The sequence below is a fragment of the Alosa pseudoharengus genome, unplaced genomic scaffold (genome assembly GCF_046254945.1).
Source record: "Alosa pseudoharengus isolate Yale_2024_CS ecotype anadromous, Long Island Sound unplaced genomic scaffold, YU_APseudo_1.1 YU_APseudo_1.1_scf_7, whole genome shotgun sequence".
Classification (NCBI taxonomy): Eukaryota; Metazoa; Chordata; class Actinopteri; order Clupeiformes; family Clupeidae; genus Alosa; species Alosa pseudoharengus.
Genome location: NW_027468859.1, coordinates 1,429,523 through 1,455,206, shown reverse-complemented (window position 1 = coordinate 1,455,206; position 25,684 = coordinate 1,429,523). Strand labels below are relative to the sequence as shown.

The 25,684-nt window shown below is 45.1% G+C and overlaps 1 protein-coding gene across 1 annotated transcript; it reads right to left on the bottom strand.

The window, feature by feature from the left end:
• Positions 1–4,289: 4,289 nt before the first annotated feature.
• LOC143110086 (protein ABHD1-like) lies at positions 4,290–22,068 on the bottom strand. Its single transcript, XM_076272918.1, has 10 exons — positions 21,424–22,068; positions 21,125–21,253; positions 16,267–16,427; positions 15,856–16,038; positions 13,748–13,793; positions 11,535–11,647; positions 10,692–10,865; positions 8,977–9,025; positions 8,638–8,803; positions 4,290–7,689 (listed from the first exon to the last, which is right to left on the bottom strand). The coding sequence occupies exons 2-10, from the start codon at positions 21,242–21,244 to the stop codon at positions 7,490–7,492; spliced, it is 1,212 nt and encodes a 403-aa protein (XP_076129033.1). The 5' UTR covers positions 21,245–21,253; positions 21,424–22,068; the 3' UTR covers positions 4,290–7,489.
• Positions 22,069–25,684: the final 3,616 nt, after the last annotated feature.

Sequence of the window (25,684 nt, the reverse complement as noted above, 5' to 3'; positions counted from 1 at the left end):
TTTCGTATTGCTACTGTTACTTACATTAATATGATAGAGTTCACATTTATAATGTGCTCGTCCTAATGGCTGGCTTAACGTGCTAGGTAGCATTAACATGTGACTTCACACTAACTCGCCAAATAATTAGGCTATGCCGGCTTGAGTCAGTGAGGGACATGTGATGCATTAGACGACAGTACAATGTCTCGTATTACCATTACTTACATTTATATGATTGAGGTGTTGCAGCTCCAGCTGTCTTGACTGAGTTGTCCGCCATCATTTCAAATTTGGGAAAACTTCCGACGTCCCTGGTCCCTCCCCTTGACCTGTAGTCAAGATGGCGCCCGTTCAGTGCGAGTAGGGTCTATGGTTACACACTGAGCTTTTTGACCGTTTTTAGGGGGTCATCCGGGTACCTTCAGTGCACTGACTTTTTGTGTTATCTACACTATATACTTAAAACTAAGTGTTCAAAGTGTGGGAGTAGGCGGAATGAGACAGCCACTGTGTTACTGATCTGAAGTGGATTAGTAGCTATGTTACTGTGTTACTTAGCAGGAGTGGATTAGCAGCTGTGTTACTAAAATGGAGTGGATTAGCAGCTGTGTTACTGAGCTGGAGTGGATTAGCAGCTGTGTTACTGAACAGTGGATTAGCAGCTGTGCTAAAGTTGCTAGGTTACGGGGACGCTGGCGAGACACGCCGCTCCGTCTGGCATCATGTTTTTGTTTGTTTTTATGTAATGTTCGTAATTTTATGTAATGTCACGTTTATTTTTTGTATTGATTTGTCTAGTTAAATGTTTTCTCTCTTTATTTACGTTATATTTTATAGTTTTCCTGTTATTCTCTTAGTCCTTTTTACTGCTTTCAAGTCGGCTGATGTTAACGTCTGTCCATTGGGAGCTTGCTATGGCTAGCTTTTGCCCTGGGCCTCTTACATCCTTCCCATCCATCTGTCAGCCGGTGCTGCACTTCACTGTCTGGTCGAGGGGATTTCTCGGGACAGCAGCTGGAGCTACTCTGCGAAAGATCTGCCGAGGCCGCCAAGCTGTTTCTGACCAGTGAGCTGCCATGCCAACTGCCTGGAGTCTGGATTGAGCAGACTAACGTTAACGTTGAATGACTGCATTACGGACCAACTACGGTCGCTGTTAAAAGTCCACCGAGTTGCTGATCTACAAGATCGCCCATGACTTTGGACTGTTATGCTTCCAGTGCTCTCCAGACTAACAAGGCCTAACGTTCACGTTAACTCCAGACTGCCATTGAGATGAAGAACTTTGTTGGCGTTGCATGCATCGGTTGTGGAGACACAGCTGTGCGCAGTTTCACGCGAGTCATCATTGCCCTTGGACTTTTTCAGCCGGTTGGAAATTGGACTAATTTTTATTTTTAATTTTTATTTATTTTATTTATTAATTTGTTTGTTGTCTGTCTTGTATGTCTTGGTGTCACGGGTACGCTGGCGACTACGCCGCTCCGTCCGGCATCTTTTGCGTTTGTTATTTCTTAAATGTAGTTCTGTCTTGGTGTCACGGGTACGCTGGCGACTACGTCGCTCCGTCCGCTATTGTCTTTGTTAGTCTGTGTGTCATTGACAATGTCTTATATGTGGAGCGCTTTGGGTTGCACTCTGTGCACGTTAAATGCGCTATACAAATAAAACTGACTTGACTTGACTTAATGAGTAGGAGTGGATTAGCAGCTGTGTTACTGAGCTGGAGTGGATTAGCAGCTGTGTTACTGAGCTGGAGTGGATTAGCAGCTGTGTTACTGAGCAGTGGATTAGCAGCTGTGTTAATGAGTAGGAGTGGATTAACAGCTGTGTTATTGAGCTGGAGTGGATTAGCAGATGTGTTACTGAGCTGGAGTGGATTAGCAGCTGTGTTAATGAGTAGAAGTGGATTAGCAGATGTGTTACTGAGCTGGAGTGGATTAGCAGATGTGTTACTGAGCAGTGGATTAGCAGCTGTGTTACTGAGCAGTGGATTAGCAGCTGTGTTAATGAGTAGGAGTGGATTAGCAGCTGTGTTAATGAGTAGGAGTGGATTAGCAGCTGTGTTACTGAGCTGGAGTGGATTAGCAGCGGTCACTCTGGACTTCAGGCCACATCAATGAGCACGCATTAAGCATTTTACAAATATTTTTAAAAACGTCACTATTACAACATTTTCTCCCGTCAATGAACTCCATGACATTTGCATGATTGCAAGACATTTCGAGAATAAAGTTGAATATCATGTCGACTTCTTCAAGTGCAACAACGATAGACACACATAATTTGGACAAACCATAGAAAATAATAGGCCTTCCTCCGTTGCCCAATCAAATACTTTCCTGTTACGTCCTTTTATCACGGAGTTACAGGCGATAAATGCGATGGTCAAAAGTAAACTTCATTAGTGGTTTATTTAGCCTATTTATTGTATTATTAAAGTTTTTCATCTAAAGGTTCGACTTCATGCTTATTCAGTAGCCTAGACTAGGCATATTAAGTGCTCTCCCCAGTCCCAGACTTTCACATTGCATGTTCGTTTGTAATGGATGCAAAACAGCTTAGGCTATTGTTGAATGTCTATGGAGGGACGAATGAAGCTGTCCTCTCGACCAGGCAACCCCGTGTAAATACACACATTTCTATGTTTATCCCCTACTGTATTTTATGCAGGTGAGACATGGAAAAGCAGTTCTAGAAAAATTAGTTCTGCCATGTTAACCTATGGAGAGTGACGGCCTGTGGGTCATGAAGGGCAGTTATTTGGATGTGCGGTGGCCTTACCCACGTAAAAACAGAGTGAAATAACATGTTGTACTATAGAAACATTATATCAATGGAAACATGTATTATTCTAGCTATATAAATGGCATAGTGCATGGAATTTCCATAACCACGAGATACGCGCTTCACGATGACGGCAATGAGTTGTTAACAGACAAGACGTAGCAGCAATCTATCTGAAATAGCCTAACACCTATTTCAAGTAGGCCTATTATTCATGAGTCACATATTGTGTGTTAGTGTAGGCTACATATCTGTAGGCTATGTTTAAACTGTATTTCAAGTTTAAAGTTGACACATTGAGATTAAAGTCGACATGACATTTCAATTTTATTCTCGACATTTTGAGTTTAATCTCAATGTGTGGACTTTAAAGTCGACATGTCGTTTAATCGCGTCAGGCAAAAATATTTTTTTCTTCATGTGTGGCCCTAATACTCCGTCGTAGAATTGAGCAACACTACAACACCCTTCCTTCTGGGAGCATATTCTGTTTAAGGTGTTTTCATGACCCATATTCTGTTTAAAACAGGCAGGTTGTGCAAACAATTTATTAGTAAACCGAATTTGCCCTTTTTCGGTTTATTTCAATCAGAATAAGGTGTTTACAAGACACACGCATATTCTGTTTATTCCCAATACACTGATTCAAAACCGTTTATTGGCTGCATGGAACCGCGCTCAATGACTGACACAATAATCTGTCCCTGCTCCCACAAGTGTGTGTGTGTGTGTGTGGAGGGGGGTTGGGCGTGCAGTTGCTCGTAAGGCCCAGCCCATTATCACTGCGGTTAATTTGAGCTTTTATGGCCAGAGTTAAAAAGGTACCGGTAATTCAGCACATCAGGTGGTATGAGGCCAGATATTACAGTGGACCTTATACACTTTGCACACCCAAGCACATCAATCAAGTCCACCATTACTAATCTCACACACACACCACAATAAACAGGTTTCTCGCTATTCTACCTCCTGGTCACAGTACTACAACTACCCTTTCCTCCCCAAAGTCCTGATACTGCCTTTTCTTCCCTAAAGAAGAGGATTTCCCCCAAAGTCCTGATACTGCCTTTTCTTCCCTAAAGAAGAGGATTTCCCCCAAAGTACTGATACTGCCTTTTCTTCCCTAAAGAGGATTTCCCCCAAAGTACTGATACTGCCTTTTCTTCCCTAAAGAAGATTTCCCCCAAAGTCCTGATACTGCCTTTTCTTCCCTACTGCCTTTTCTTCCCTAAAGAGGATTTCCCCCGAAGTCCTGATACTGCCTTTTCTTCCCTAAAGAAGAGGATTTCCCCCAAAGTACTGATACTGCCTTTTCTTCCCTAAAGAAGAGGATTTCCCCCAAAGTACTGACGCTACGCTATTCTTAGAGGATTTCCCTGAACCGTCACCCTGTGGAAGGAGAGAGAGAGAAACTCAGGAGGACATTTGAAACACTACACATGAAGATAAACGCAAAGGTAAACATGAAGAAGGCACACACGCTGGCTCACCTTCTAGAGAAACAGACACGACACAGCTAGCAAGTTTAAAGATTTTATTGAGGTGTGTTTGATCAGTTATTGGCATCTGGTGATTGATGAGACAGATATGAGATTCATAGTAAGGCATCAACAGAACAATGCAAACACAAGCATAATACTGGCATTAGTTCCTCTCCATCCAAACACTGTCAAAGTGTGAGGGGTCTGTGTGTGTGTGTGTGTAAGAGTGTGTGTGTGTGTGTGTGTGTGTGTTTGTGTGTGTGTGTGTAATGTGTGTGTGTGTGTGTTTGTGTGTGTAATGTGTGTGTGTGTGTGTGTGTGTGTGTATATATATGTGTGTGAGTGTGTGTGTGTGTGTGTGTGTGTGTGTGTATGTGTGTGTGTGTTTGTGTGTGTAATGTGTGTGTGTGTGTATATATGTGTGTGTGTGTGTGTGTGTGTGTGTGTAACTGGCCTCTAGGGGCAGGAATGATTGACAGACAGAGCTGGCCTATGGCAGCACTCCATTACAGCTCTCACACACACACACACACACACCTTTGACGCGGTGAGTACGTAGCTTCTCTTCACACACACACACACACACAGTAGAGAAGATAAGTCAAATGCGGGTTGCACCAAAGAGTCAAAAACAAAGACGAAGGGAAGATAAATGCAGACGGATTGTAGATTTATCAGGCTCAGTGGTGCTGGTGCCGACATGCTGGGCTGATCCGATTGGTGCAGACATGCTGGGCTGATCCGATTGGTGCAGACATGCTGGGCTGATCCGATTGGTGCCGACATGCTGGGCTGATCCGATTGGTGCCGACATGCTGGGCTGATCCGATTGGAAAAGGTTCAATGGAACTTCTACCCATAATTCCACCAGGTCAGAGGTCAAGGGGGTTTGTAGTCTGTGACCGAATACTTGCAATCACGACTTCCTGAATCAGACAGCAAACTTAATCCACGACTCATATTTGTGCGTCTTAGGATAGAACATCATCATCATCATAATAATAATAAGCGTCAGTGCATCTTAGGATCCATATTTAACAGATCATCTTCATCATCATCATCTTATCCGTTTAGTGCATCTTCACACTAATGCTGCAAACACTACATTTCAAATCTCAAATAAAACACAACAAGGTGGCAATGCCATCATGAGACAAACATAATTCCTTATCGATCACATGACAAATAAAAAGAATTCCTTATCGATCACATGAAAAGTCAGATCTTCTCAATCATGTGACAAATCAAAGCAGTCTTACTCTGGGGAAGAGTGGTAGCCAATCAGGACATTAGGGACACACTTCAAAGCAAAAACAGACAAACAAACAAACAAAAGCCAAACTTCACTGGAATGGGTAGCAGTTATTCTGCACTGCTGTTCACTGGCCACCAGATGTCCCCGTTTCGCTGGAGAGGAGCGTCAGAGTCCACAAGTGTCCCCACACACACGCGCACACACACACACACACACACACACACACACACACACACACACACACACACACACACACACGAGAGCCACAGTGCACTCGTCTCAGCCGGTACACTGCGCACAGTCCGAGTCGAACCCTTTTCAGGTTACAGCAGGCGTGTGACTGACCCGACGCATGGGGGGACACCTGCTGGTGAAGCAGAGGTGGTGCGGGAGGCAGTCTGGGGGGACACCTGCTGGTGAAGCAGAGGTGGTGCGGGAGGCAGTCTGTGGGGGCTAGTGGGATCCGACTGAGCTTGGGATTGGCCCCAGTGTGGATAACGGATAACATTGTCTGCCACTTCATACACACTCACACACTTCATACACACACTCACACACTCCATACACACACTCACACACTTCATACACACACTCACACACTTCAACAAGTCAAATAGATACGGGGGGGGGGATTCAGGTTCCCTTGGGCAGCAGCCTGGAGTCCTGTTTGGTCTCAGAGATTTGTCACACACGAGGTTAAAGAAAAAACACTTCAGTCCCATTCAGTACAGTAACAATCAATACCCTTCTCAATAGTATACTAATGTAATCAATATTCTTCTCAATAGTATACTAATGCAATCAATACCCTTCTCAATAGTATACTAATGTAATCAATACTCTTCTCAATAGTATACTAATACAATCAATACCCTTCTCAATAGTACACTAATATGCACTAATACAATCAATACCCTTCTCAATATATACAATCAATACCCTTCTCAATAGTACACTAATGCAATCAATACTCTTCTCAATAGTACACTAATACAATCAATAGTACACTAATACAATCAATACCCTTCTCAATAGTTATGGATTTATGGATTTAGCAGACGCCTTTGTCCAAAGCGAGTACACTAATGCAATCAATAGTACACTAATACAATCAATACCCTTCTCAATAGTACACTAATACATTACAACAACCTTCTGGGAGAAAGAAACCGCAATATCACTTATTTGTGGAACGTTTTTATGATTTTCAAGTTTTACCAGAGTAGAGGAAGCAAAGTGGTCTGAGAGACATTTTCCTGTCGGGCACTTTGAGTGCACTAAACTCATACTGCATACTTCTATACTAAACTCATACTGCATACTTCTATACTAAACTCAAACTGCATACTTCTATACTAAACTCAAACTGCATACTTCTATACTAAACTCATAACTCTGGAGGCAGCGCAGATGCATACTGCATACTTCTGTACTTCTCTTCCCTCTTAGGGAATTGTGTGTATGTGTGTGTGGCAAGTAGTGCATATTCCCTCACACACACACACACACTACTGTCTGCATACTACAATTAAAACGTCAGGCTATAAAAGCAGATCAGTGCAAGAGAGAGACTCGGTTCTCTTCTGGATAAAAACTACACTTCTCTGGATAAAAACTACACTTCTCTGGATAAAAACTACACTTCCCTGGCTGCCTACCAGGAAACGTCAGTGAGTCTGTGTTAAGCTGCTCTCTGATTGGCTGGCGGATGAGGTCCTGAGATGGGCGTTAGTGGAGGGGGTGGGGTTAGTGGGCGCGGTCATTTAGAAGAGGCACGGCATGTTGATGATGTGTTGTGACTCCGCCCACTAACGCACACTCCTTTATGTGAACACAACCTATAACCCCCGTCCCTTTAGAATGACCACGCCCAACAACTCCACAAGTCCCGCCTCTTGTGTTTAGTGGGTGTGGCCACTGTGCTTAGTGGGTGTGGCCACTCCGTGTGTTTAGTGGGTGTGGCCACTGTGTTTAGTGGGAGTGGTCACTCGGGTGCGACGGCCGTGCAGGCGGCCTGCAGGTCGGAGGTGTGCTCGAAGGCGGCCTGAGCGAACTGTCCGAAGAGGCGGTCCATGTAGCCCTCGCCACGCGGGTACAGCCCCTCCAGGAAGCCGATGTGCCCGCCATGTGATGTCACCAGCAGCGCCACGTTGGGCAGCCGCCGCGCCAGGGACACGGGCAGAGCTGAGGGACACAGAGGAGGGGTCAGTGTGTGTGTGTGTGTGTGTGTGTGTGTGTGTGTGTATGTGTGTGTGTGTGTGTGTGTGTGTATGTGTGTGTGTGTGTGTGTGTGTGTGTGTGTGTGTGTGTGTGTGTGTGTGTGTGAATGTGTGTGTGTGTGTGTGTGAGTGTGTATATGTGTGTGTGCGTGTGAGTGAGTGCGTGTGTGAATGTGTGTGTGAGTGTGCTTCAGGTGATACAAAATGCAGCAGCTAGGATTCTAACAAAAACTAAAAGAACTGACCACATTACTCCAATTTTTAAGTCCTTGCACTGGCTTCCAGTAAGCCACAGAATTGACTTTAAAGCACTATTGCTTGTTTATAAATCAGTAAATGGAGCAGGACCTAAATACTTGTCAGACATGCTTCAGCAGTACACACCTTCTCGTCCTCTCAGGTCCCAGGTGAAAAACCTGCTAGTAAAACCTACGGTTAGCACTAAACATGGTGAAGTAGCTTTTAGCTGCTATGCGGCTCAGCTGTGGAACCAACTTTCGGATGACATCAAAAAGGCCCCAACTGTTTTAAATCTTGACTTAGAAGACCAAACTGTTCTCAGATGCTTTCTGCTAACTGTGCCGAGTTACAAATTCTGAATCTGCCTTGATAATTATTCTACTTTATCTTTTATTACTTTTTTTTACTACTTTTGCCTTTGTTTTTTGCTTACTAATTATCCTTTATTTTTAAATTATTTTACCTTGTGTTTTATGGGTTTTTTTTATATTATGATCTTTACCTTTTAACTATTCTTTGACTATATTGCCTTTCTATGCTTTTATTTGTTATTACTGTTTGGTTTTGTTTATGTAAAGCACATTGAATGACCTCTGTGTATGAAATGCGCTATATAAATAAACTTGACTTGACTTGACTATGTGTGTGCGTGTATATATGTGTGTGTGTGTACCGTGTTTAGGTGAGAAGGGGTCATCGGCGGCGTTGAGGCACAGCACGGGGACAGTGGTCTGGGGCAGCTTGTATCCAGGACTGGCCGCCTGGTAGTAGTCCAGACACGACTTGTAGCCAAACATCACCGAGGTGTAGCGCTCGTCAAACTCACGGATGGAGCGCGCCTGACACACACACACACACACACACACACACAGCTTTAAATGTCTGCGTATCAGTATGTGTGTGTGCGTGTGTGCGTGTGTGTGTGTGTGTGCATCTGGATAACAGATTTAAATCTATGTGTGTGTATGTGTGTGTGTGTGTGTGTGTCTGTGTGTGTGTGTGTGGCATTCACCTTCAGCACATGGTCCACGTCCACCACAGCCTCCAGAATCCTCCTGTGCCTGAGGGGACCAAGAACAGAGCAGTCAAACTGTGTGTGTGTGTGTGTGTGTGTGTGTGTGTTATGGACAAAAAATAATATCTTGATATTTTTTGTAACTTTGACAATACAATAATTAGTGGATATCCTTTGAGAAATGTAAGTTACGTATAGCTCATTCTTTATGAAAAGCATGATTATGATAAGAAACAATAACCTGTGACTCCACACAAATCAAACGATATCACGCTGACACATTTCCAATTCTTGTGTGTGTCTGGCTGGTGTTGCCAGCTATTACATTACATTTGGCTGATGATTTTTAACCAAAGTGACTAACAACATGGTAAACAGTTAAAGTTTTAAAGCAATTCTCAACAATTTTAGGACAATTTAAAAACGGTAAAGTACAGTAAGAATAAGTGCATCAGTGAGTGCTGTTTTTAACAGTTACGTGTCAGTTCAAGGCGGCTGGTAAGTGCTAGGATCAGATTATTAACTGAAGCGAGATAACAGTTTCCCAAGAGAAAGCCTGAACCAGAAGTTCCTTTCAAACCTTTACTTATGTCTCACTGGATAGAGATAGATAGATAGATACTTTATCAATCACGAACCAACTAACTATTAAAACTATTGATGTGACGAGATCTCGTGCCACAAGATGCGGCGATACAAGAACATCACAATATTTCTTGTCAAGGTAAAGATCAGTCTTGTGGAGAAGGATCCAGCTGTAGCCATGACTGACGAGTCTGACTAAATTAGCATAGAAGATGCTTTTTTGTGTATCAGCAAACGGTGTAATTGAGTGGTATTATTATTAAAGTAGCGGTTATGCTACAGTGTGTTTTAGGGGAAACGGTGTAATTGAGTGGTATTATTGTTTCCATCCAAAATGCTGCTACACAAAAAAAGTAAAAGTGGGTGGGTCATGCTGGCTACAGCTGGATACTTTTCCATGAGACAGATTTTTACCCTGACAAGAAATATTGTGGTATTCTTGTATCGCCGCATCTCTCGGCACGATATCTCGTAAAATTTTTACTTTGACGAGAAATATCATGACAGATCTCGTCACATCCCTAATTAAAAAAGTTAAAAGCAAACGATTTCTGCCCATGTAATACCGTGACTATTTAACTCATCACTTGGAGTATTGGAAAACTGAGGGCACAAAATAGCCTAAACAGTACTGTGTGTGACCACGCTGACCCACTAGCGACCATGTGACTTGCTCTGCTGCAGCCAGGGGCTTCTGCTCCTCCTCATTTAGTAAATGTACCTACTCGGTTTCAATGCGTGATTGAGTGGTTTTTTCAAAGTAATTTAAATACTCGATAATGTCAATTTGAACATTGTTAAAACAATAATCACAATATTGCCGTAGACGATATATATCCCTAGTGTGTGTGTGTGTGTGTGTGTGTGTGTGTGTGTGTGTGTGTGTGTGTGTGTGTGTACGTGTGTCTTGACCTCACCACAACAACCACCACCTCTTCTCTAAAAAACAACTGAAGTTGGGCAGTGATGTGCGGACTTGTGCCATGTATGTCTCCATGGCAACACTCACCGCTTGATGGCGCGGCACAGGTTGCCATGGTAACTCACCGCTTGATGGCGCGGCACAGGTTGCCATGGTAACACTCACCGCTTGATGGCGCGGCACAGGTTGCCATGGTAACACTCACCGCTTGATGGCGCGGCACAGGTTGCCGGTGAGGTGGCGGTTGAACAGGAGCCAGTTGATTGGCTGCTCCAGAGATGCGCAGGACTCCAGCGTGTCCCAGCTGACGGACATGGTGACGCCCGCCAGAAGTCCCGCCTCCTGGCCTTTACGCGCCAGGTAGTTCAGCAGCAGCATCCTAACAAGAGGTCAAAGGTCAGGTAGTGCAGCAGCAGCATCCTAACAAGAGGTCAAAGGTCAGGTAGTGCAGCAGCAGCAGCATCCTAACAAGAGGTCAAAGGTCAGGTAGTTCAGCAGCAGCTGCATCCTAACAAGAGGTCAAAGGTCAGGTAGTGCAGCAGCAGCATCCTGCAGTGTTTCCCATACATTGACTTATTTGTGGCGGACCACCACAATTATCAACACTGACCACCACAATATCAACACTGACCACCACACAATGACTTTCTACATTGTGCTTAAATCTGGTTAGCATCATGGCTCCAGCCGTGGCGTAACTGGCTGGGGCACCTGCACCGTACACCGGCGTCCCGGGTTCGATTCCCGCCCCGTGGTCCTTTCTGGATCCCACCCCAACTCTCTCCCATTCGCTTCCTGTCATTTTCTTATCCGCAATAAAGGCATAAATAGAAGAAATATACTTTAAAATGTTTTTTAAAAAAAATCTGATTAGCATCATAACGACGCTGCGCTAATTTGTTAAAAACTGCTCCATTCAAGTTAATTTTGCAAACCTACCACCACAAATTCACCACATATCCACACACACACTCACACACACACACACACACACACACACACACACAGGCTGAGACATGCTGACAGTGCAGCACAGAGTTCCACTCACCCTCCCAGTGACACTCCGGTTCCGAGCAGAGGGGCTTGTGGGTAAAGCTCCTTTACGTGCGTCACGACCTGCTCCAGGTCTGAGGTGTCCGCCGCGCAGAACGTCAACGGAGTCTGGAGAACGTGAGATTAGAGAACGTGAGGTTAGAGAACGTGAGATTAGAGAACGTGAGATTAGAGAACGTGAGGTTAGAGAACGTGAGTGCTGTTTGGAGGGGAGAGAGGAGAACGTGAGGTTAGAGAACGTGAGTGCTGTCTGGAGGGGAGAGAGGAGAACGTGAGGTTAGAGAACGTGAGGTTAGATAACGTGAGTGCTGTGTGGAGGGGAGAGAGAACGTGAGATTAGAGAACGTGAGTGCTGTGTGGAGGGGAGAGGAGAACGTGAGATTAGAGAACGTGAGTGCTGTGTGGAGGGGAGAGAGAACGTGAGATTAGAGAACGTGAGTGCTGTCTGGAGGGGAGAGAGGAGAACGTGAGATTAGAGAATGTGAGTGCTGTGTGGAGGGGAGAGAGAACGTGAGATTAGAGAACGTGAGTGCTGTGTGGAGGGGAGAGGAGAACGTGAGATTAGAGAACGTGAGTGCTGTGTGGAGGGGAGAGAGAACGTGAGATTAGAGAACGTGAGTGCTGTGTGGAGGGGAGAGAGGAGAACGTGAGGTTAGAGAACGTGAGATTAGAGAACGTGAGGTTAGAGAACGTGAGGTTAGAGAACGTGAGTGCTGTCTGGAGGGGAGAGAGGAGAACGTGAGATTAGAGAACGTGGGGTTAGAGAACGTGAGATTAGAGAACGTGAGGTTAGAGAACGTGAGTGCTGTCTGGAGGGGAGAGAGGAGAACGTGAGACAGAGTCCTGCACGGGTCCAATTTTTTAAATCCGCACCCACCCGTACCCGTCATGTTTGAAACCGCATCCGACCCGTTTTCCGACACCAGAGCTAGTTAAAATCCGTACCCGACCCGACCCGCATTAAATAAAACTGACACCCGACCCGTACCCGAGTTAAACAGACACGTTTAAGGAACTAATTACACAACCATTAACATTGCAGATCCAACTTCAGCTGAAGTTGACAGGCATATCCTACATGATGTATTGTGGTAGCCTGGCTCAACACCCGAATGATAACATTTTACCACTTTTCAAGCAGATGCGTCTACAAGGCTATCGCCACGCAAATGCCTAATTTAGAATTCAAACACGGCCTTGCACACACAACTTATTAACAGCAGTAGTAGGCTAGCCTACATTAAATGAAGGAATGATTCGGTCATAACCTACACCGGATTATGCATTAGCCTGTGAAACTTTATGGAAATAGGCATAAGACGTGTGACACTATCCCGTTTATTTGAGGGCAAGATTGAATGGGGAAAATGTGCCTATACCTTTTCCCACGCATAGGAGAAATCTCGCTCGCTTGCAGGGATGTCAATAGATCTCACAATCTAGGCAATATTGGGAATTAAACGAGCATGCTCTCTCCACCATGACAACATGTCAAAAGAGTCATCTTCAAGCGTTTTTTTTATCAATGTGCAGCCACTTTTGTTCTGAAAGACTGCAGGCAGATCCCGCGCATGTGATTTTTAAAAGTGAAATAGCCTATAGGCGCCTGTTTTGGGAAGGCACGTACGAAACGTGCATTTCAAATGCTTTTATCAACTTGAATTGCAGGCATATTATTTAGGATGTGTTACTGTAGAAAATATTGTTACATATGCACGTGATGTTTATGAAAGGCCAATTCTGACCCATGTCACCCCCGTGTCCGACCCGACCCGCACCCGCATCCGACACAGTAGAATATTTTTCACCCGTTTCATTAAAATTTGCGGGTCACCCGTCGGGTACCCGCGGGTACCCGAACCCGTGCAGGACTCTGACGTGAGATTAGAGAACGTGAGTGCTGTGTGGAGGGGAGAGGAGAATGTGAGATTAGAGAACGTGAGTGCTGTGTGGGGAAGGAGAGAGGAGAACAAGAATGGGCGGGGGGGGGTGAGAGGGAGCACAGACAGACAGACAGAGAGAGAGGACATCACAACATGGGAACAGACATCACAACATGGGAACAGACAGAGAGGGAGGACACCACAACATGGGAACAGACATCACAACATGGGAACAGACAGAGACATCACAACATGGGAACAGACATCACAACATGGGAACAGACAGAGAGGGAGGCAGACAGAGTCGGGGCAGCGTAATACTCACCAACAGCTCCTCTCCCCCGAAGCCCCTGTTGTTGAAGACCACACACCTGGTACACAACACACACAGAGAATCGTCACACACACACACACACACACACACACACACACACACACACACACCTGGTACACAACACACACAGAGAATCGTCACACACACACCTGGTACACAACACACACAGAGAATCGTCACACACACACCTGGTACACAACACACACAGAGAATCGTCACACACACACCTGGTACACAACACACACAGAGAATCGTCACACACACACCTGGTACACAACACACACAGAGAATCGTCACACACACACCTGGTACACAACACACACAGAGAATCGTCACACACACACACACACACACACACCTGCACACCTGGTACAACACACACACAGACACACACACACACACCTGGTACACAAAACACACAGAGAATCGTCACACACACACACACACCTGGTACACCACACACACAGAGAATCGTCACACACACACAGAATCGTCACACACACACACACACCTGGTACACAACACACACAGAGAATTGTCACACACACACAGAGAATCGTCACACACACACACACACACACACACAGAATCGTCACACACACACACATAGAGAGAATCGTCACACACACACACACACAGAATCGTCACACACACACACACAGAATGCCTGGTAGAACACCTGGTAGACAACACACAGAGTTGTCACACACACACATACAGAAAGCAGTGAGCTCCAAACAGGGAAAGTTAGGAGTGTTACTGGACACAGAGAGCGTCCGCAACAACACCTCAGGACAACACCTCACTACACAGGACAACACCTCCGGACAACACCTCACCACACAGGACAACACCTCAGGACAACACCTCACCACACAGGACAACACCTCCGGACAACACGTCACCACACAGGACAACACCTCCGGACAACACGTCACTACACAGGACAACACCTCAGGACAACACCTCACCACACAGGACAACACCTCAGGACAACACGTCACCACACAGGACAACACCTCAGGACAACACCTCACCACACAGGACAACACCTCAGGACAACACCTCACCACACAGGACAACACCTCAGGACAACACCTCACCACACAGGACAACACCTCAGGACAACACCTCACCACACAGGACAACACCTCACCACACAGGACAACACCTCAGGACAACACCTCACCACACAGGACAACACCTCAGGACAACACCTCACCACACAGGACAACACCTCAGGACAACACCTCACCACCTCAGGACAACACGTCACTACACAGGACAACACCTCACCACACAGGACAACACCTCAGGACAACACCTCACCACACAGGACAACACCTCAGGACAACACCTCACCACACAGGACAACACCTCAGGACAACACCTCACTGGAGTATGGATATGGAGTTATTTAACTCATTTATGAGTGTAGATGTTAAAGAGTTGTTTAACTCACCGGTGAGTGTATATGTGAAAGCTGTTTAACCACTGACTAGTTGTGAAAGCTGTTTAACTCCCCGGTGACTAGATGTGAGCGCTGTTTAAGTGAGTGTACATAATGTGGGAGTTGTCACATCCACAGTTATGTCTACAGTTGTGAAAGTTGATTAACTCACAAGTGAATGTAGTCCGAATTCAAGTGTAGATGTGTGGTTGCTGGACTCACCGGTGAGTGTAGTGAGTTGTTAAGGTCACCAGTGAGTGTACATGCGTGATTGTTGAACACATCTTTTTCATTTTGTTGAACTCACCCGCAAGTGTAGTAATGAGCTGTTAAACTCACCAGTGAGAGTAGAGGTGAGTTGTACAGTCACCGGTGAGTGGCGTAATGAGTTGTTAAACTCACCGATGAGTGGCGTAATGAGTTGTTGAACTCACCGCTGAGAGTAGAGGTGAGTGACATAGTGAGTTGTTAAACTCACCGGTGAGTGGCGTAGTGAGTTGTAAAGTCACCGGTGAGTGGCGTAGTGAGTTGTTAAACTCACCGGTGAGTGGCGTAATGAGTTGTTGAACTCACCGCTGAGAGTAGAGGTGAGTGGCGTAGTGAGTTGTTAAAGTCACCGGTGAGTTCCGTAGTGAGTTGTTAAACTCACCGGTAGCCTCTGCGCGAGGCCTGGATGACGGCGTGGAGCACGTAGGTCTGGCGGCTGTTCCCGGTGAGCCCCGGTAGAATCAGCACCGTGGGCCGGACCGACCCGTCAGGGTACTGCTCACACCCGGAGTTATCCACCCAGTCCAGCGAGATCTGACCACCGTCTCGGGTCTTCATCAGCTCACTGGCACACACACACACACACGCGCGCGCACACAGACACGCACACACAGACACGCACACATCGCACATGCACGCACACACGCACACACACACGTGCACATGCGCACACACACACGCACGCACATGTGCACACACACACACACACATGGAATATTTATAAAAGTTATAGAGGAGAAAATAAATGACAAAAAATAATAATAAGTCCAGATTCTGAAGTCGCGGGTCGTACTTCCTGTAAGCGACGGCGGGGCTGGACTTGATGAGGACGCGCATGAGCGTCTGCAGACGGCCGCCCCAGCACCACGGAGTCGGACGGAAACACTCGGCCACCACCGGACAGTGCCGCTGCAGGAACACGCGGAAGCCATCGCTACACACCAACACCGGAGTCTGCAGGAGAGAGAAGGAGGAGAGAGAGAGAGGAGGAGGAGAGAGAGGAGGAGAGAGAGAGAGGAGAGAGAGGAGGAGAGAGGAGGAGAGAGGAGGAGGAGAGAGAGGAGGAGGGAGGGGGAGAGAAGGAGGGGGAGAGAGAGAGAGAGAGGGAGAGAGAGAGAGAGAAGGAGAGAGAGAGGAGGAGAGAGGAGGAGAGAGGAGGAGGAGAGAGAGAGAGAGAGAGAGGAGGAGAGAGAGAGAGAGAGAGAGAGGAGAGAGAGAGGGGAGGAGGAGAGAGAGAGAGGAGGAGGAGAGAGAGAGAGGAGAGAAGAGAGAGAGGAGGAGAGAGAGAGCGGAGAGCAGGAGAGCGGGAGAGCGAGAGGAGAGGGAGGAGAAGAGAGAGAGACGAGGAGGAGGAGAGAGAGAGGAGGAGAGAGAGAGAGAGAGGAGAGAGAGAGGAGGAGAGGAGAGAGGAGAGAGAGAGAGAGAGAGAGTGAGGAAGAGAGAGGAGGAGAGAGAGAGAGAGGAGGAGAAGAGAGAGGAAGAGAGAGAGAGGGAAAGAGGGAGGAGGAGGAGAGAGAGAGGAGGAGGAGAGAGAGGGAGAGAAGGAGAGGAGGAGAGAGAGAGGAGAGAGAGAGAGGGAGAGGAGGAGGAAGAGAGAGAGAGGGGAGAAGGAGAGGAGGAGAGAGAGGAGGAGAGAAGGAGGAGGAGGAGAGAGAGGAGGAGAGAGAGAGAGGGGAGGAGGAGAGAGAGGAGGGAGAGAAGGAGGAGGAAGAGAGAGGAAGAGAGAGAGAGGAGAGGAGAGAGAGGGGGCACGGAGGAGGGAGAGGGAGAGAGGGAGAGAAGAGAGGAGGGGGGAGGAGGGAGAGAGAGAGAGGAGGAGGAGAGAGAGGGAAGAGAGAGGAGAAGAGAGAGAGGAGAGAGAGGGAGAGGAGGAGAGAGGGAGAGAAGGAGGAGGAGGAGAGAGAGGAGGAGAGAGGAGGGGGAGGAGGGAGAGAGAGGAGAGAGAGAGGGGAGGAGGGGGGGAGAGAGAGAGGAAGAGAGAGGAGAAGAGAGAGAGGAGGAGAGAGAGAGAAGGAGGAGGAGGAGAGAGATAAGAAGAGAGAGAGAGAGGGAAAGGAGGAGAGAGGGAGGAGGAGAAGAGAGAAGGAGGGAGACAGGAGGAGGAGGGTGAGGAGGGAGAGAGAGGAGGAGAGAGAGGGGGGAGGGAGAGAAGGAGGAGAGAGAGAGAGAGGGAGAGAGAATGATAAGAGAAATGTAGAAAAACAGACAGGAAGAGAAGAGAAAGATGGAGGGAGAGAAAGATGGAGTGAGGCCCAAGAGATGGAGGGATGAAAACAGAGAGATGCAGGGTGAGCGGAGGATGCGGAGTACAGCAGGAGGGAACGACAGAATAGGGTCATTCCGTGTCAAATCACCCAGTGGCTGGCAGGTCACCCTCTCCCAAAAAATCTGAAAAAACTCACAGGTGTTTGTAGACCAAACCTATGCATAAATCTTAAATAGTATATCTGTATCACTAATGGTTCCAAAACTACAGCCCTTTGAAGTTTTAAGTCATTTTAAGCATCGTGGTGAACAATCCTTTTTGTTCAACTTCCAACATTATTGGCTCTTTTGGTATTTCACACAGATTAGTGAAACTATGTGAATAGAAGTACATTTCCCTGTTGAATTTAACAATCCAATCAAATCAGGTGTATCTTGTGTAATTCCCCCTCTGCAAAGCTCTGAAAATGGCTATAAATTCATAATGTGAAAAAACATCACCACCTTTGAGGGCTTCTCATTCAAAAAGTATGTGACACAAATTCATCAGATTTTTTTCCCACTCATGTATGGATTATAAGGTCATGTCCATGCATTAACTTTGGTTGTTAACATTATCACATTGTCAGAGCATTTTTATTAAATTGGGCTTGATTTTCAAAAAGCCCGTTTTCATCTTCTCATTTCACCACGTGGACACTTAACAGGATTTTTTTTAAATTTTACCATATATCATTCTGTATGTGAGGATCATCTGCCCAAAATTTGGGCTTGTTGCTGAGTTTCTTCATTGAGAAGATTTTGTTAAAATATTGTCTATAAATCCACTGAATTTGTACTGGATCTGCAGTACCACTTTGCACCACATGTGGGGCTCTTTTAATACAATGGAAGTCAATGGAAGAGTAAGAGTCACTTGTTTGCTGCACATATCCAATCTAAACACACAGTTTATGGTTCATATGGTTCAAGTAAAAAGGGGTTTCTAAAATTTAGTGCATTGTCAGATGCATAAAAATCAATACTAACGATTTATCATCTTTTTACATATGCCTCTTGGATCCACGAGTCCTCAAACCTTGTTATGAATACTTGTGATGAAAACACACATGGTCATCTTCATCAAGTGAAATACCTTGATGAACTGAATTTTAGAAACCCATTGTTTCTTGAATATGTTCCTTTATGACATTCATTTTCCAACTTCTTTCCCAGATCACATGGAGACAAAGCACTGATCTCCATCTTGATTCTCTTTGTCTATGTATCACAGAGGACTGCATCCCATGCATATGACGATGGATATAGACTTTGCCTAACCAGTTGGCTAGTAATTATTAAAGTACTCACATAGGCACTGATAGGTTAAAGCTGGTGTAGAAAACTCATTACAAAGATGGTAATTAAATCCTCTTGTTGCATGTATGATGACCAGTCAGTCTTATGTGTGTATAATTTACTTGATCAGTTTATTTTCTTTAAATAAGATTTATGTATGAGTAGTATGTTGTTCATGTTGCAATAATTATTTGGACCAATTCAACTATGAACCATAAAGTGTGTGTTTAGATTGGATATGTGCAGCAAACAAGTGACTCTCTTACTCTTCCATTGACTTCGATTGTATTAAAAGAGCACCACATGTGGTGCAAAGTGGTACTGCAGATCCAGTACAAATTCAGTGGATTTATAGACAATATTTTAAAAAAATCTTATCTCAATGAAGAAACTCAGCAACAAGCCCACATTTTGGGCAGATGATCCTCACATACAGAATGATATATGGTAAATTTAAAAAAAATCCTGTTAACTGTCCACGTGGTGAAATGAGAAGATGAAAACAGGCTTTTTGAAAATCAGGCCCAATTTAAAAAAAATGCTCTGAAAATATGAAAATGATAACAACCAAAGTTAATGCATGGACAGGACCTTATAATACATATATGAGTGGGAAAAAAATCTGATGAATTTGTGTCACATACTTTTTGAATGAGAAGCCCTCAAAGGTGGTGATGTTTTTTCACCTTATGAATTTATAGCCATTTTCAGAGCTTTGCAGAGGGGGAATTACACAAGATACACCTGATTTGATTGGATTTTTTAATTCAACAGGAAAATGTACTTCTATTCACATAGTTTCACTAATGTGTGTGAAATACCAAAAGAGCCAATAATGCTGGAAGTTGAACAAAAAGGATTGTTCACCACAATGCTTAAAATGACTTGAAGTTTCAAAGGGCTGTAGTTTTGCAACGATTAGTTATCCAGATATACTATTTAAGATCTATGCATGGATTTGGTCTACAAACACCTGTGATTTTTTTCAGATTTTTTCGGAGAGGGTCACCTGCCAAATTGTGCTGAAATTGGGTGATTTCACATGGAATGACCCAATAATATATTTCACACAAAATGAAAAAGAGTGATAATGCAGACATGCAGATTTGACAAGCTCAGTGCCGTCCAGTGAGGAGGAGATTACATGGGACATGACCGGAATGACCAGGCGGGAGGTACAGGACACGTGCACACACACACACACACACACACACCACACAGACACAAACACCACACAGACACACTTACACAACACAAACACCACACAGACACACACACACACTTACACGACACACACACACACACACACACACTTACACGACACACACACACACACAAAAACACCACACAGACACAAACAGTGCACACACAAACACGACACACACACAAAAACACCACACAGACACAAACAGTGCACACACAAACACGACACACACACAAAAACACCACACAGACACAAACAGTGCACACACAAACACGACACACACACAAAAACACCACACAGACACACATACACACACAAGACACGGAAGAACTTATGTTATTTGAGGAGCAGCAGGAGAGGAGAGGAGGAGGATGTGTGTGTGTTGCACAGTGGATCGGCCTTCTCAGGGCAGGCTAGTGAGGCTACGCTAAAGGGGTGCTGGGTCCCCTCCAACAGGAGAGCCAGGACTCTGAAAAGGCCTTTGTGCCCCAACTGAAAGAAGTAAGCAGGAGAGAGGAGGCTTTGGGCCGAGTGTTTGTGCCAGGAGGGCGCAGGACAGTGACACGCCTGGAACAGACACAGCCAGCAAAGCAGCAGCAGCAGCAGCAGGACAAGATGGAGGCTGAGGAACACACGTCATGTCATGGGTCACATCACACCAAAGACATATGAGACATGATTACAGCTCTCTTTACTGACCAGAGACAGACCAATGATGTGTGTTATTAGTGCAACCTCGGCAGTGTGAAAGGATGGATGAGCGATGGGTGCCAAAATAGCCTGCTTGGATCGGAAGCACGGAGAGGTCGCGTCTTAGGAGGGATAGGGGAGCAAGGAAGGCCATTTAAGGATGTCGCTTCTAGCGAGTGGCTGGGAGTTACTGGGCCTCCGTTCGCAGACTAACCTGCCCCTCGCGGCCCCATAGGTAGTACAGGGCGGCGGTAACGGTCCCGATGAGCACCGTGCACGGTCTGGAAATGTATTCCAGGCACGCTTTCCACAGCTCGGAGTGAGAGAGCAGCATGACGGGCAACTGGGATGAACAAACAAGCGGGTCACACACACCGTTCTGTTACCCCCACCCGGGGTAACAACAGCCACAGCCTACTTCAGTGAAGCGGCTGAGTTGCGTTAATGTATAGTTACAGACTAGAAAAAAATGTTTCCTTAATGTTAACTTAGCGTTTAATCAATGTGCTTTACCTTAGTGTGTCTGCGATGCTTGTTCGCTTGGATCCGTTTATTATTTCTTCTACTAAACACAACTGAATAACATTACTTTCTGGTGTCAAGTTAAATTAGGCTAGCTGCTTAGGCTGATCAGAACCACAAAATTAAGACGAATCAATTTTGCCAATAAAAAAAAAACTTTTAACGTTAACCTCGAGAAAAAGAGCTCAGACCAGTCTAAAGCTACAATAGGCTACTGACTAATCATTTTACGTTGCAGTTAAATAAGACAGTAACTTAGCTTAAAAACAGAGAGATAAGATCTACATCTAGAGATAAACACTACAATAATTTTCAGAACAGTCAAGTGTTATTATCAGACAGACAGTGATCATGTCAGTCCCTCTAATCGGGAGAAAATGGTCCAGAGACTCGTTATGTTAAAACAGCTGGCGGTAAGGTCACACCTGCCTTGAAAAGAATCATCAAAAGTTGCGTTTGAAATCGATTGGTCCTCTGTCTTCGTCCAAATTCGACTCCAACTCAATGGGCATATGACTCCGAATCACTCTAAGAGTAACCTCATAGTTTTGTTTTCCGTTAGAGGGACACCGAAGACCAAACTTAATTTGCTGGGTCTTCAGTCAATGGACAACTTCATGCCGGGGTAACGTTACAGCAAACGGATTCCGTCTCCTAATCCTTTCTTCCTTCTTCCGTTTGACAGCCGGCAAACCGGTAAGCGTCCACTTACGGATGCTTAAGCGCCACATACAGGAGCGGAGTTCAACTTCGTTTCGTTTTTTTTATTATTATTATTTTGCACATTAAAAAAATAGAGACCCTGCAGGTTCAGACAACAGACAATAATTGCAACAACTTATGTGCACAGTTTCAATATAGGAAATATGCTATTATACATTTAAAACAAACTATATCAAACATTAGTAGACAAAAGAAGGTTCTCCGCGCTTCTGTCGTTTGGAGACAAGGTGCAACCAGGGGCCTGTACTACGAAGCGGGGTTACTGGCTTATCTGGGTAACTTTGAGAGTAACTTGATCACGTGTGGCGTAACTTCCCGATTAACCCGTACTACGAAAGGTGGATAGGTTTTAACCGAGATATGCTGCCATGGCAATTTACGCTGCATCTCAAACCTGCTCCGACCAGGTTATGTTCTTGGTTAACCCGAGGTTTCCGTTAACCACACCCTTTATAAGTACCACCCCTCCACTAACAATTTCTCCCGAGACATGTCGGCGTACCTGGATGATCCATACGACATTGGAGCGCAAATCGTGAGGCACTCTTTTCGCATGCGAGGAGTTTGAGAGACCACCAGAAAATATATATAGCCGGACGATATTCTCTATGAAGACATAGATTGTCAGCCGAGGGAATTCGTTATCTTTGTCAGATGATCTAGGAAGACGTCTCATAGCAATGCCCGTACGTGGACATTAATGTATTCCATCGGTGATGCAAGAATACTGTATGTCCGAAAATAAATCGGACATAGGCCTACAGTATGCTGAACATCTGAGCAAGAATAGCCTAAAATAAATCGGACATAGGCCACAGTAGGCCTAATAAATTAAAATCACAATTTTAACAAACTTGTTGAATTGAATGTCATATTACTGTACCCTGCACATAAAGGCTACACATTACCACAGCACCAGAATCCGACCGAATGCCTCCCTCAACCCCCTCCATAATCGGCCTTCCAATATTATTTGCGATGGCCAACTCTTCTGCTACTGCTGTAAAACACTCTGGTGCCTTTCCTCCTACAGTAGTGTTCAAAGGCCAAGTGAAGGCTATAAGCTAGGCCTAGGCTACATGTTTTCATAATTAAGAAATATTAATGAAAGCTATAACTATATAAACCTACTATTCTGAATAATGTTTTTGTGTTTCATTTTCACCTGCTGCCATGTGCGTTTGGCAATGGTGTTGCATCTGAAATGTTCATAGGATTAGGCATACACTAAATCAGTCAATGGGGGCTACTTAAACATTCAATTATCCTTATTACTGTAATCTATATGCCCACTTCTGAATTGGGTTGCATCTGTAGGCCTATCTATGAACTCAAAATAGGCTATTTATTTCAACTCATTCCAGACATTCCGCAAGCTACTAATCCTCCGTAACACATATTTGAAGAACATGTGGGAATAAAACTTTACTTTTAGGCATTTAGGCTACCCGATCTGCAATACGTTGCCAACAGCCTTGCCTTGCTTTGTTCACTGCCGACGTATTTGATTTTTGTCGTAGAGTGGGTTTTAATTCCTCATAACTTGTCATAATAATTTTGCATTCTTCATCCGTAAAATAAGGTGAACGCGTCATCACTGAAAGTGGTGATTTGCGCTGCAACCCGCCCCTTTTATGTGAACGCGCACAAACTCCAATGAGGTTAACCCCGGCTCAACAAATCAACTTCATAATCAGCGTCGTAGTACCTATTAACACCACTAAAGATAACCAGGTTTTGTCAACCCCGGTTTAACAAAGTAACCCTGGGTTACATCTGGGTAGGTTAAGCTCCCTTCGTAGTACAGGCCCCAGGCCAGGGGCCTGTAGGGAGCTTAACCTACCCAGATGTAACCCAGGGTTACTTTGTTAAACCAGGGTTGACAAAACCTGGTTATCTAAGGTACTACGACGCTGATTATGAAGTTGATTTGTTGAGCCGGGGTTAACCTAATTGGAGTTTGTGCGCGTTCACATAAAAGGGGCGGGTCAGAGCGCAAGTCACCACTTTCAATGATGACGCGATCACCTTATTTTACGGATGAGGAATGCACAATTATTATGACAAGTTATGAGGAATTAAAACCCACTCTACGACAAAAATCAAATACGTCGGCAGTGAACAAAGCAAGGCTGTTGGCAACGTATTGCAGATCGGGTAGCCTAAATGCTTAAAAGTAAAGTTTTATTCCCACATGTTCTTCAAACATTTACATGTGTTACGGAGGATTAGTAGCTTGCGGAATGTCTGAAATGAGTTGAAATAATTAAATAGCCTATTTTGAGTTCATAGAAAGGCCTACAGATGCAACCCTATTCAGAAGTGGGCATATAGATTACAGTAATAAGGATAATTGAATGTTTAAGTAGCCCCCATTGACTGATTTAGTGTATGCCTAATCCTGTGAACATTTCAGATGCAACACCATTGCCAAACGCACATGGCAGCAGGTGAAAATGAAATACAAAAACATTATTCAGAATAGTAGGTTTATATAGTTATAGCTTGCATTAATATTTCTTAATTATGACCGCCGCGCAGCGAAGCGGCGGTCATATAGGTTTAGTCAGATTGTTTTTTTTTCTTGTTTTTTTTTCCGCATGCCCAAATTTCCGTCAATGATTCCCGGGACACTGAAAGACCGGGGTACACGAAACTTGGTGGGCATGTAACCCCACATGGATAGCATGGAACCAGTGGCGCAAAAAGTGGGTATGCGCTATATGCGGCGCATAGGGGCGCAGCTCCATGGGGGCGCCAAAGCGATGGTAAAAAAAATATATATATATTTGGTATTTTCTATATGTAGCTACTGCTGTCCGTTTCTAAATATTTTCAACTTTTTCTCAATGTTCTATAACATTTTAGAGGACTAACAGGCTAGAGTAGGCGCCCTATCTCATAAGATTCCATTATAGAATTTTGACATAGAAGAGGGAGTGGGGACGCCGTGAGCGCTGGGCGAGCAGATAGGCCTACGAGTAATGAGTTGCCGTCTATGGAAAAAGATGGATACAGCAAAAAAAAGCTGTTGACGACTAAAAATAAAAAAAGAAAGAGGGAAAAGGAGATGGCATGTCATGCAACAGCAGTTAAATAAGTGGACGGTGAAAGGCAACAGGTAGGATTTAAAGTGATGACGTCTGTACTTGGAGGCTTGCAAATATGAATGTTAAAAGACTAACTAGCGTTTGTTAAGCATAATGCCGATTGAAACATAGCCTATCCCAGACAGCATTTACATCTGTGCCAGATCCGTTTTTGAATCGGCAGATTCGCGCCGCAGTCGCACTCACTATGCAGATCTGCACCAACTTTGCGCCAGACTTGTCTGTAGCTTCTGACTGTGACAGTCCATCCAGCGGGTGCGGCGCCTATCCGGGGCAGCTTCGCAGACCAGACGCGCCACAACTGAATTGAGTCCGCCCGGCGGGTGTGGGCCAGATCCTCAGGAGCTGCGCAGACCTGACGCGCCACAACTAACGGAACACTTTTCCCCCACATAAACCTGCTACTGCAACTACGTTAT

What these genes read in the sequence shown, in the direction of transcription:
- LOC143110086 (XM_076272918.1), bottom strand. Translation starts at nt 21,244, where the DNA reads ATGCTGCTCTCTCACTCCGAGCTGTGGAAAGCGTGCCTGGAATACATT. An exon ending in CCCGCCGTCGCTTACAGGAA is followed by an intron (nt 16,039 to 16,266) that starts GTACGACCCGCG and finishes TGTGTGTGCCAG; the next exon opens with TGAGCTGATGAAGACCCGAG. An exon ending in CTGTGCCGCGCCATCAAGCG is followed by an intron (nt 9,026 to 10,691) that starts GTGAGTGTTACC and finishes TGGTCCCCTCAG; the next exon opens with GCACAGGAGGATTCTGGAGG.